The 12,302-nt window shown below is 59.5% G+C and overlaps 1 protein-coding gene across 1 annotated transcript in view; it reads left to right on the forward strand.

The window, feature by feature from the left end:
* RASA3 (RAS p21 protein activator 3) overlaps positions 1-12,302 on the forward strand; it is a 137,132-nt gene that overhangs the window by 96,896 nt on the left and 27,934 nt on the right. The window contains exons 8-15 of the mRNA XM_055245009.2: positions 1,805-1,881; positions 4,581-4,685; positions 6,401-6,557; positions 7,063-7,211; positions 7,965-8,079; positions 9,052-9,126; positions 10,033-10,156; positions 11,728-11,834. Of these exons, the coding sequence (XP_055100984.1) occupies positions 1,805-1,881; positions 4,581-4,685; positions 6,401-6,557; positions 7,063-7,211; positions 7,965-8,079; positions 9,052-9,126; positions 10,033-10,156; positions 11,728-11,834 (909 nt within the window). The remainder of the gene's footprint in view (positions 1-1,804; positions 1,882-4,580; positions 4,686-6,400; positions 6,558-7,062; positions 7,212-7,964; positions 8,080-9,051; positions 9,127-10,032; positions 10,157-11,727; positions 11,835-12,302) is intronic.

The following is a 12,302-nucleotide window of genomic DNA, read 5'->3' on the forward strand; positions in this document are numbered from 1 at the left end:
AGTGTTCTCACACCGTTTCTACCGTGTGCACTCCTGTTTTACTCTAAAGACGTGGGTCTCAGCCTACTGGAACAATTTGGTGACCACAGACAGTCTGAAGACCATGGTCTGCATCACCACCTGTGGGGCTCCAGGGAAGGCCCGGACCTCGCTGACCGCTGCTGTGTGGGACGCGCGGGGCCCTGCTCTTTGGGCTCTGTGACCTTTCACTCCGTCTCCACCCCTTCCTTGGCAGCCACGGACCTCTTTCACCAGGACCCTGTCTCTTTCGGCTTCAGCTGCTTCTGACCCAGCTGGAGGCCGAGCCCTGGGGAGGGAGCGTGTCCCCCACAGGCTGTGGTCAAACAGCCACCTACCGGGAGCAGACCCAGGAAAACAGATGTTCCGTTTCCATGGGAAGCAGCGTCTGTACCATTTTCTTCCAGGATAACAACTAGACACATTAAGGCCCTTTAACTCTCTACATGAGATTAAATAATCTCATAAATTTGGTAGGAGCTGCCTTCATTCACTCAACAGATGTGTCAGGTGCCAGCACCGTGCTGGTGGTCAGCTGGTGATAAGATATGGGAGAAAACAGAGGAGTCCAAGGCCACCACACCAGGCCAGCATGGGAGGGATGCAAACAGACAAGCCCCTACAATAGCTCCCGACCTGCCCTGCAGAGAGGGCGTGAGGCAGGGGCACTGGGGGCTTCCTGGAGAAGGCATTGCCTGACCTGCCCTGCAGAGAGGGCGTGAGGCAGGGGCGTCAGGGGCTTCCTGGAGGAGGCATTGCCTGACCTGAGTTTTATGAGATGGGGAAGTTGAGGGGAAGCAAATTTGAGGACAGTGGTGCGTAGGTCAGGAAGGAGGAGCCGTCAGCAACCCTCAACCCAAAGCAGAGAACTGCCCCTGCGTGATCTTCACCTCAGTTTACTAATCAGGAAGTGCAAGCTCAGCGGTTAGGCAGTTTTGGCAACATGATTTTGGTGTCAAGCCCTACATCAGAACTTCGAGCTGAGAGCTCCTGAGCCAGCATCACTGCTGAGGCCCGGAGAAGGTGGGGCAGGGAGGGAGGCCAGGCAGGAGGGAGGCCTTCTCGTAAACGCAGGTGACCTGGTGCACGGCTGATGGTGGTTAAATCGGAACTCCAGGTGGTAACTGACTGTGGTCTCCTGGAGCCCGTGGGGTGGCCTCTGCTCTGCTGCAAGGGCCCTGCTGGCTGGCAGGGGGGTCCCGGAGCCTCGACCCTTCACGACTTCACTCCCTTTCTGTTCCAAGGAACCCATGGTGCAGAGGTGTCACGAGGAAGGTAGCAGTGTCTTGACTTTCCACCGTCTGACCCTCCCCAGAGTGCTGGGGTCTATTAGGGCCTGGCCAGGTTCAGGCACCACAGACCTCACGCTTTTCACTTCCTGTTGGCAAATAGAGCCTTGAGGTCGGGCCACGGGAGGGAGGGCGGCGCTGGCTTCCTCTCCATGGCAGAGGGGGTCCCTCCCTCCCTCACGGGGTGGCAGGCCCAGAGCAGGCGCAGGTGAGGAACGTTTAGGTCCCCAGAGCCCGGCACCCATCAGGAGCTGCTGGGAGAGTCTGGCCGTGGCCGTGAACAGCCTTGGGGCAGGTCTCACCTGGGTCTGCCCCTCCAGGGGCGCTGTGAGTGGGAAGTGCTGGCACTCAGGAAGCCAGGCCTGAATCCCGAATCCCGCCTGGCGCCTTCCCGGTGTGGGTAAGCACAGAGGGTCGTGCAGCCCAGAGCCTAGGTCTGCATATACCCCCGCCTGTGGCACCGTGGTCTCAGCGCTTTCTCTCTCGTCTGACTCCAGGTGACCCGGCCCTGTAGCTACAGCAAGAAGTCCCACTTTGACTTTGAGGAGGAAGACGTGGACAAGCTCGAAATCAGGTGAGAAAACCAGGCTCCGCGTCCCCAACTTGGCAGTTTTCACCCAAACTCCTCAGCTCTTTTGTTCTTTGTTTCTAAATATAGGGTCATGGATAGAAATGAATTTCCATTTTCTTGGTAATTTTCACAACAGGATGTTAGAAGTCGTAGTTGAAGTGACGGCCTGTGGGTGGTGTTAGGGCTCACCTTGCAATACCTGCGAAGAGGCGAAGGCCAGAGATCCGCATCCCTCTTGCCGTAAGGCTTCATCCACCTGGAGTGACGGGGGCTGCGGCCATTCTTAAGGTCTTGTTCTAAGCCCTCCGCCTTCCATGGGTTCAGGCCTCACTCAGAGGTTGCAGGGCCTGGCGGGTCAGCATGGCGCCTGGCCCTGACCGAACAGGACTCACTGGCACTGCTGAGACTCTCAGCTGGGTGGCCTCTGTGGAGACCCTGTCCCCTTTGACTCGAGTGAAACGCTCTCACCTGGTGTCCTGGGTTCACGTTTCCTGTGTATGGTCACAGAAGCTGCATCTTCAGCCTTTGCCCATGGAGCCCCCACCGCCCTTTCCTGGCTCCTCAACGCCTCCCAGGGGAAACGGGGAAATCGCATGTGGGTTCACACAGGTCAGGGCGCGATCTCAGGCCCAGGATTTAGAGAGCCCCATGATCCCACTGACTAGGATTTCTGGGGAGGGCAGCCGTCAGAATGTGCCCTTCACAAACCCCGGCGGGTTCCCTCCTCCCAGTGAAAATAAGCTGGATTCCTGTTTCTCTTTGAACGTAGCCTCTGTTCCTTCTGTACGAACGAATGCCCCCATCCCCTGTGAAGAGGCAGATGAGCCTCCCCTGAAACCCCCGAATCTTTCCATGCTGGACAGAGAAGGAAGGAAACGGCTCCCTCCCGACCCTCCCCAGCCGGCCCTGAGACCCGGAGCCTGGGATGCCCCCGAACCTGGGATGTCCCCCAGCCTGGGATGCACCTGCTTTCTTTAGGTCATTTTGGAGAATGTGCTGGTCACGCTCCCTCCCAGGGGCTGATACTGCCCCGGGGGGACCATTAATGGGACACGCGGAACCGGGCGTGGCTCAGGCCCTACGGCTGCTGGGAGGCGTGGTTTTGTGGTTGAGAACCGTAGGAATGTCCCTGACGTGGTCGGTCAGATCCACCTCCTGAGGGACTCACACCAGCCCCTTTTTCAAGAGAAGGAAGCGCCATCGTTGGTTTCTTTTTACACCAAGCTTTGAATTCAGGAGTGAAGTCCTAGTTATTAAATTTTTTAAAAGCACATAAAACATGTTTTAAATATTTCCCTTATTAAAGGCAAATGCGCCTGCCTGGCCACTCGGCACATTTTTTTAAAGTGTCCATGGGCAGATCAGCGGTCCCCTCGTGTTCCTTCTGAAAGGAACGCGCTGTGGGTTCCTGTGCAGCCTGTCAGCCCTCCCTGGCCCAGACGCCAGTGCCTCTGCGGTGCCACTGCCCTGCAGGATTCTCAAGGGTAACAGGATCACCGGCCTTCTGGAATCTTCTCTCTCCAGGGGGGTGTCCCTGATGGCCACAGTGTGGTTAGGCCTGCCGAGTTTCAGCCCCCTGGGTAGGGCCAGCCACGTGTAACTGTGTGGTTTCAGGCCCGTGGGTAGGGCTGGCCACGCATGACTTCAGGTGTTTCAGGCCTATGGGTGGGTCCTGGCCATGAGGGACTGGGGTGCCAGCCCTATAGACTTGTTGCAGCCGGGGATGCTGTGTATCTGTCAGAATTTCACAGCCCCAGGTCTGAGGGGACACGTACCATCCCACACTAGGACAGAGCAGTAGTGGGAGCCGCTGCCATGTTAGACATTAGCAGAAGCTTCACAATGCTGTGCCTGGGCTAGTCACGGAGATTCGTGGACCATGCTGTGGTTTGTGGCCACAGTTCTCATCCCGCTGTGGTGTGCGAGGCCCCTGAATCCACTTTGTGCCCCAGGTCATGAGCAATCCATGGAGACAGGGTTCTACATTCGGGCAGGGCATTCACAAGAACCCAGTTTTGTTTTGAGGCACATTTTCATGTGACGAAAGCAGAGAGCCCCTGGATGTTGAATCGGGCAGCCTGTCCTCCACAGGCACCCTCCTCTACGGGCCCGAGTTCTCCATCATCCCCTGCACTGAGCCCTGAAGGTGGAGGCTGCTGGGCCGCATGCTGGGGCGGTGCGAGATGCACACGCCACAGGGCCTGGAGAGTCTCACTTGCCTGCCATGCACAGACTGCTGGTGCTGGGCCTGTTGTGGGCGAAGGGGATAGATGGTGCTGGAGCTGAGAGTGGCAGCAGCCACGTAGCTCCTGGGTGCACACAGCGACTCCTGGCTCCCTCCTGGCACAGAGCGACGCCTGGCTCCCTCCTGGCGCAGAGCCTGGGGTCATGTAGCTCCTGGGTGCACGCAGCGATGCCCAGGCTCCCTCCTATCTAAGAGCCTGGGTCTGAGTCTGGGCCCATGGCCTTCTGCCTTCCTCTGCCTGCCCATTACCACTGGGAGACACTCATCTTTATTCCAAAGCCACGGGCTGGTCTGACGTGTTTTAAACATGTCCCGTGGGCTGAGCCTTGATGGAGACTCTGGGAGGCGCTCGCTGCAGGCTCCACTCTGCTCCTGGGGGAACAAAGCGTGGCCTGTAATCTCTGCTCCACCCGGGCCGCCCACCGTCAGCTAGAGCTGTACTGATGCTGTTTCTCAGAGTCGACCTCTGGAATGCCAGTAACCTGAAGTTTGGAGATGAATTCCTGGGAGAACTAAGGATCCCGTTGAAAGTCCTGCGGCAGTCCAGCTCCTACGAGGCGTGGTAAGATGATGTTGCACCTGCAGACTTCCGCATCTCTGAGAGCCACAAAAACACGTGCTGCCTCTGAGTGGAAAGGCACAGAGGCCACGTGTGCTGGTCCTCGGCTGTGCCCAGTGCCCACCTGCTCTTACTTTGCATGTAGCTCTGATGAGCTCTGGCTTGATGGGTTTCTGCCCCACAGCAGGTGAGAAATGGCAGGTGAGGAGAGGCAGCAGGGATCACACTGAGCAGGGACTCACGATGGCTGGCACCTCAAAACAAGACAGGGAACGCGGGTGAAAGTGGGACCCTGAGCCACGAGCAGCTCGTGGGTCTGATCCTGGGTGAAAGTGGGACCCTGAGCCGCGAGCAGCTCGTGGGTCTGATCCTGGGTGAAAGTGGGACCCTGAGCCGCGAGCAGCTCGTGGGTCTGATCCTGGGTGAAAGTGGGACCCTGAGCTGCGAGCAGCTCGTGGGTCTGATCCTGGGTGAAAGTGGGACCCTGAGCCGCGAGCAGCTCGTGAGGTCTGACACCGGTAGGGGAGGGCATCAGCGGCCGGTGCAGGAGCCCAGAATGCGCACACAGCAGGCCCTGCCCTGCAGCTGTGCTCAGGGTCTTCTTCTGAGCCCTCGGCAGCACCTCCTGTTGAGGGCGTATTACAGGGTTCTCCACTCCCCTCTGCACATCTAGACCTCAGGAGTCGGCTCTGACCCAGAACCCACCCCAGGACATGTTGTGTGTTGCTGCCTCCTGCCTTTCCTTCCTGTTGTCTCCAGGTGCTTGGTGTTTTGGTGGAAGGAACAGGCCATTGTTTCATTTTACCTCCAGTTCATGTGTGTCCCTTAGCGACAGGCAGCTCCTGAGAGGGCCGGAGTCACGGGAGTCATGTACTCCCAGGCGTGGACTGTGTGCCGGGGCCTCACGCCCCATGTGTCCGTCTGCCATGTGTGAGGGCAGGTTTCCATCCCAGAAACTGTGAAACACGCATGTCTTTTGATTCTATGAAGACAGCACGGGCACAGGCCCCCTGAGCTGAGTTAGGCTTCCTCCTATGCTGAGCGAACCCCTGGCCCTGGTAGCTAAGGCAGCCACCACATACCCCAGAGAGCCCCAGGGGGCTAATGCCTCAGACACAGGCTCCACCCACCTGATGGGGCTGCTAATGCCTCGGACACAGGCTCCACCCACCTGAGAGCTTAGATTGCCTGGCCCACAAATGAGAGCAGAAGAGGGCTCCTGGGTGACTGCATGGGGTGGAACCAAAGATGGAAGAGTGGCCGGGCAGGAAACGTCTCCTACAATGACCCTGCCAGGCTCACCAGCCCAAGGCCCCCACCCCGTGACATCAGGACCCACGGAACGCTTTAGTTGAAATAATTTTCATTTCCACCTGCTGCTGACACTGCTGGGTGTGGGTCTTCACGGCGAATCACTGACCACTTCTGCGCCGGTTCCCAGAAACCCGTTCCCTCCACATTGCACCCCCCCATCCCCCTCCGCGTTTCCCCCCCTTGACTCCTGCGCCTTTGGCTCCAACACTTGCCTCCTGGGGACCCCCGGTGACCAGCCCTGCTGGGGGTCTTCTGTGGGGAATCCTCAGGGGCTGCACTCTGAGGGGTCCTGCAGGATCACCCTCCTGACCAGTCAGCCTCAAGCAGGCAGGTAGGCTTCCCTGAGAGCTGCTCCTTGGCAGGTGCAGCCTCACACCTCCCCTCCATGTGTCCCTCCCACCCAGGTACTTCCTCCAGCCCCGGGACAATGGTAGCAAGAGCCTAAAGCCAGACGACCTGGGCTCCCTGCGGCTGAACGTGGTATACACGGAAGACCACGTGTTTTCTTCTGACTATTACAGCCCTCTGCGGGACCTGCTGTTGAAGTCTGCGGATGTGGAGGTGCTTGTCCACGCTGTGGCCTGTGGGTGTGGGCAGGAGGTGCCACCTGCCTGGGGCCCCACCCCACACCCGGCCCCACCCCAGAGGGCACCTTCTCCCTGAGGGGGCCTTTCCCGTGCCTCCCAGCCCGGCCTGTTTCCCACCCAGATGCCTGGACCCCTTTGCTGGGGGCACTGGTCCGTCGACAGAGCCATGGGAGCCTGGTGATGCTGAGGACTTTCCGGGTTGTTTGAGGGGGACCCCATCATCAGAGTCCCTCTGCTGGCTCGGGGCCTTAGAGCTGGCTGCATTTGGGGGTCGCTAGGAGGAGGTGCAGACGCCCCTCCAAGGGTCCAGCCAAGCAGCAGCAAATGGGAAGTTTGGTGCTTTTGTGAATGTGTGTGTTTCTGTCTCAGCAAAGAGCCGTATCTATGGTGGCTGGAAGTGAGACCCCAGCCAGGGTGGGGACAGGCCTCTGGGGGTCCTGCACCCCGGGCCCTGGCACTGACCTCACCCCTCCCCGCAGCCCGTGTCAGCGTCTGCGGCCCACATCCTGGGCGAGATTTGCCGGGAGAAGCAGGAGGCGGCCGTCCCGCTGGTGCGACTTTTCCTGCACTATGGCAGGGTGGTGCCCTTCATCAGTGCCATCGCCAGCGCGGAGGTGAAGCGGACCCAGTGAGTGCCCGCCCCGCCCCGCCCCGGGGGAGAGCAGCCTGGACCTGCTACAGGGATGGCAAGGTCGTCACCAAGAATCACGTCCTGGCGCAGGGCTCGAGGGAATTCAAGGGTCTCCAGAAACCGTGTTGATTCAGGCTTTCTTTCACAGACCCAGTTAATGATTCTTTTTTTTTTTTGAAAGCCCCATTTGCCTTTGAAATCCCGGGTAGAGTGAGTGAGTGGGGAGGGGAAACGGCTCCCAGGGCTCGAGGACAGCTCAGGTCCCTCCCTGGGGCACTTTGGGAGCCCACGAAAATGGAGCACCGCTTCCCTCAGGACCTGCCTAGCGCTGTTTCCGGACTCCCTGTTCCAGAAACATCCGGCTGCACCTGTGGCCACTGTAGCTGGCAGGAGGGGTTTGCTTCTCTGTTGGCCCTCAGATGCTGCCAGGGTCTGGTGCTCAATTCTCTGCACAGGCACAGGCCACAGAGGGCGAGAGGACGGGAGGGCAAAGGCCAGCCAGGCTCCTCCTGAGCTGGTGGCCACGCAGGCAGCTGAATGGTTCCCTCTGGCAGTGTTGACACAGGACGGTTCCATGGCCAGGGCCTCGAGCACCTGGCCTGGTTGTGCTTCTTGTAAAATGTCAGGAAGCCAACTGATGGGCGTGCGCTGACCTCACAGCCCACAGGCAGGTGCTCGGGGCCAGGCTCTGCTCTGTCTGCACTTCCGCGTCCCCAGGAGACAAACGCTGTCCCCATCGCCATTTCCCAGGGACCCCAACACCATCTTCCGAGGAAACTCGCTGGCGTCCAAGTGCATCGACGAGACCATGAAGCTGGCGGGGATGCATTACTTGCACGTCACCCTGAAGCCTGCCATCGAGGAGGTGAGCACGAGGCCCAGAGTCCTCAGCATCACGGGGCGTGGGGAGGACTTCCCCCCACAGAGGGCACTGCACGGGGATCCAGCCAGACCACAAGCTGGGCTTGAATGTCGGCCCCTCCGGCCTCGCGGCAGGGATGCTGATTCATTCACTTTTATCAAGAGGTTGTTCCCTGTGTACTCCAGAACCTTCCAAATTCTCCCAAATTAAAACTATACATAAGAAAATCCACCACTCCACTAAGGAGAACATGGAAGAAAAACCTGGCTCTTCCCAGGGAGACCTTCTCTCTCCACACGTCCTACAGTCTCCTGTGTCTGGGCCCTGGCTGCGTGGCACGTTTGAGCTGCACACCCACTCCTCACCTGACCCTCTGATGCCCGCCAGGCTGTGCCCCCCGTTTATGAGCGGCTTTGTAAACAGGTTCTTTGCAAATGTGAGAAAAATTAACATAGCATTCTGGTTTGCTCTGTGGGCAAAATCATGGCAGCATTTTGAAGTAAAAATATTATTAAAGCCCTGTGAGGCCTAGTCCGTGTGGGCTGGTGCACATCACTCCCTGAGAAAGCCCGGTCATCTGATCGCGGGCGCGCATCGCTGCATGAGAGAGCCCAGCTCGTCTGATCACAGGCGCGTCATTCCCTGAGAGAGCCCGGCTCGTCTGATCGCGGCCATGGACTGGGCCCCATGCCTGGTGTTTGTGCCTGACGTCTCACTTGTCCCTCAGCAGCCAGTGACACAGGCCCAGGGTTGCCCCCTTGCAGCTGAGGCTCAGGGCAACACCACCCCGCGGTGGCCCTGCAGTCTGGCCTCACCGTGCCCTTCCATGCCAGTGGCCGGGTTCAGGGAGCTGTGGCGGCATTTTCTGGATGAGGCTCAGGGTCTTCATCTCAGCCAGGCCCGAGGCGCCCTCCGCCCTCCCTGCCTGTGCCCCCGGAACCCACTCACAGAGCCCCGTCTTAAACCTCTCCCCAGATATGCCAGAGCCACAAACCCTGTGAAATCGACCCTGTGAAGTTGAAAGACGGAGAAAACCTTGAAAACAACATGGTAGGTTTTGTTCATGAACCAACCAAAGCCAGTCACCTGCTCGGGGTTTTTCAGCTGGTGGCTGCCTGGAAGCTCTGACTCACCCTGTGACCCCAGTCGGGGTCGGAGCAGGACCGGGCATGGGGATACCTGCCTCGCCCGGCTACAGTACGCTGGCTGCACTGCTGGGAGGCCTCAGCCACCACCTTTGGCCTGGCCTGTGTGCCTGGTTCTGCCCCCTCTGTGGGGTCTGGCCTGCACACCCAGCTCTGCCTCCCCTGGGGGGTCCTAGCCAGCTCTGCCTCCCCTGGAGTGATCCGGTCTGCACGCCCCAGCTCTGCCTCCCCTGGAGGGTCTGCCCCCCACACCCGGCTCTGCCTCCCCTGGAGGATCCTGACCAGCTCTGCCTCCGCCCCGGCTCTGCCTTCCCTTGGGTGATGGCTCCTGCCCCTCCCTTTTCCTAGGACAGGATGGCCTCCCCGCCTCCCCAGGCTGTCCCCAGAGCTGTGTCCTGCGTTTTAAAACAGCAAAACTCCCTGATGTTGAACTTGCTCCAACGTTTTAGTCACTTCACATGATACTTGTTGCAGAGTGTGCTGTTTGGTCGTCTCTGTATGTAAATGACAGGACAAAGCTCTTGCCTTGGACAGGCACATTCTAGTGAATGTCCATTCCCCACTCAGTAAACGAGGTCAGGGCCGAGCTGGGGAGCCGACGTGGTGCTCGTGTAGTGATTTTCACGCGTGAATCGACACAGTTTCCAGCACGGATTTCCAGGGGGTGGCTGCTCACATGTATCTCGCTGCTGCAGCTGCCCTACACCCGCCCTCAGCCCCTCCCCACACGCCCCTCCCTGGGCGTTCCCTGGTGCTACACGCACCTGCGGGCAGCCTCGGGAGTGGGTCCCAGTGCCGTGTCCCGTTGCAGGAGAACCTACGGCAGTACGTGGACCGCGTCTTCCACGCCATCACCGAGTCTGGGGTGAGCTGCCCAACCGTCATGTGTGACATCTTCTTCTCGCTCCGGGAGGCGGCGGCCAAGCGCTTCCAGGGTGAGTGCCCCAGACACCCTCATGTTGCTGAGAAACGGCCATAGCCCTGTGCAGGGTGACTCCCACCCAGGCAGAATCCCCTGCAGCCCTTGCTGGACTAGAACTGTGGGGTCGTGAACCCCAGTTCTGATGCTGGGTTTTTCCGGGGTTTGTGCCCAGGCTGGTGTTCCCCAGTTCACCACCACAGTGGTCTCTGGGGGACCCCAGCCCTGGAGTTCACGACCGCAGTGGTCTCCGGGGGACCCCAGCCCTGGAGTTCATGACCACAGTGGTCTTTAGGGGGCCGGAAAGGGCGGCCAGGCTTTGTTGGGGTGGGATGTGAATTTTCCTGATGTGGCCCCCCGGGGTTTTCCCAGTGGTTTCTTTTTGTGGCCGACCCTGGCAGGGCCCAGAGTGGTGTTGGGGGCTCTGCCTGCCCGTGTCTTCGAGGAGACAGGACCCCTGGGGGAGCTGCCCTTTCTTCAAACCCCAGGCCGGAGATCCCCCAGGGACCTGGGCATCCGGCACCCAAACCCCACTTCTCAACCTTGCCGACCCTCAGGGAGGAGCTGGGTGCCTGCACCCGCCCGTCTCCTGTGATGCTCAAGACCCGGCCGGGACTCAGGCTGTGGGGCGCTGAGAGGCTCAGCGAGGGCCTTGCCGCCAGCTCCTCTCTTCCTCGCGTGTCCTGCGGCCTCGGGACAGCTGCAGACACCCCAGGGTGGCCATGGCCCTGCAGAGCCGTCCGCGCTTCTGCGTCCCCAGGAGACAAACGCTGTCCCCACCCCTGTTTCTGAGGACATCAGACAGTCAGACAGCGCTGGCCGAGGGGCCCAGGGTTCTGGGGGTGGCAGTTCCCAAGCACGTCCCAGCCCCAGACCCACTTTGAACAGGGTGGAAGTGAAGAGATAAAACACATCCTCTCACCCAGAGGAGCACAGACCGCTGTGGAATGAGTCTGTGGCTGTGCTGTGTGGTGGTGATGAGAGATGGAGAGAGACAGAGATGGAGAGAGAGGCAGAGACAGATGGAGAGAGGCAGAGAGAGATGGAGAGAGACAGAGAGAGATGGGGAGAGAGATAGAGACGGAGAGAGACAGAGATGGAGAGAGAGGCAGAGACAGATGGAGAGAGACAGAGACAGATGGAGAGAGGCAGAGACAGATGGAGAGAGAGACAGAGATGGAGAGAGACCGAGGTAGAGACAGAGAGATAGAGACAGAGAGAAAGACAGAGACAGGGAGACACAGAGAGGGAGAGAGAGAGAGATGGGGGAGAGACAGGGAGAGAGATAGAGAGATGGAGAGAGACAGACGGAGAGAGAGATGGAGATAGGGAGAGAGATAGAGAGATAGAGACAGACAGAGATAGGGAGAGAGAGAGACAGGGAGAGAGACAGAGACAGATGGAGAGAGAGAGACAGAGATAGGGAGACAGGGAGAGAGACAAAGAGGGGGAGAGACAGACACAGGTGGAGATGGATCCAGGACTGAGGCTGGACTTCGCTGTGGACCCTCAGGGGGCTGGGGCATGGTGTCCCCACACGGCCACTGTGCCCGAGGGAAACGGTCACCCCACCTCTGTCTCCCGCAGATGACCCGGACGTCAGGTACACTGCAGTGAGCAGCTTCATCTTCCTGAGGTTCTTTGCGCCCGCCATTCTCTCCCCCAACCTCTTCCAGCTCACGCCACACCACACGGTGAGTGACCGGCTGAGGGACCGAGGCTTTCTGAGCTGTCCTGGAATGCCGGCCTGGTTCGGGGCATCTGTGTGGCTGTAGGGGGCCGACCGTGTGGAGTGTGGAATGCATGGGGAGTGTGTGAGGAATGAGGAGTGAGTGGGAGTGCGTGTGGAATGGGGGTGTGTATGGAGTGTGTGGATGGTGGGGAGTGTGGAGTGTGTGGACGGTGGGGAGTGTGGAGTGTGTGGATGGTGGGGAGTGTGGAGTGTGTGGATGGTGCGTGGGGAGTGTGGAGTGTGTGGACGGTGCGTGGGGAGTGTGGAGTGTGTGGATGGTGCGTGGGGAGTGTGGAGTGTGTGGATGGTGCGTGGGGAGTGTGGAGTGTGTGGATGGTGGGGAGTGTGGAGTGTGTGGATGGTGCGTGGGGAGTGTGGAGTGTGTGGACGGTGGGGAGTGTGGAGTGTGTGGATGGTGGGGAGTGTGGAG

Source organism: Symphalangus syndactylus, chromosome 15 (genome assembly GCF_028878055.3).
Source record: "Symphalangus syndactylus isolate Jambi chromosome 15, NHGRI_mSymSyn1-v2.1_pri, whole genome shotgun sequence".
Taxonomy (NCBI): Eukaryota; Metazoa; Chordata; class Mammalia; order Primates; family Hylobatidae; genus Symphalangus; species Symphalangus syndactylus.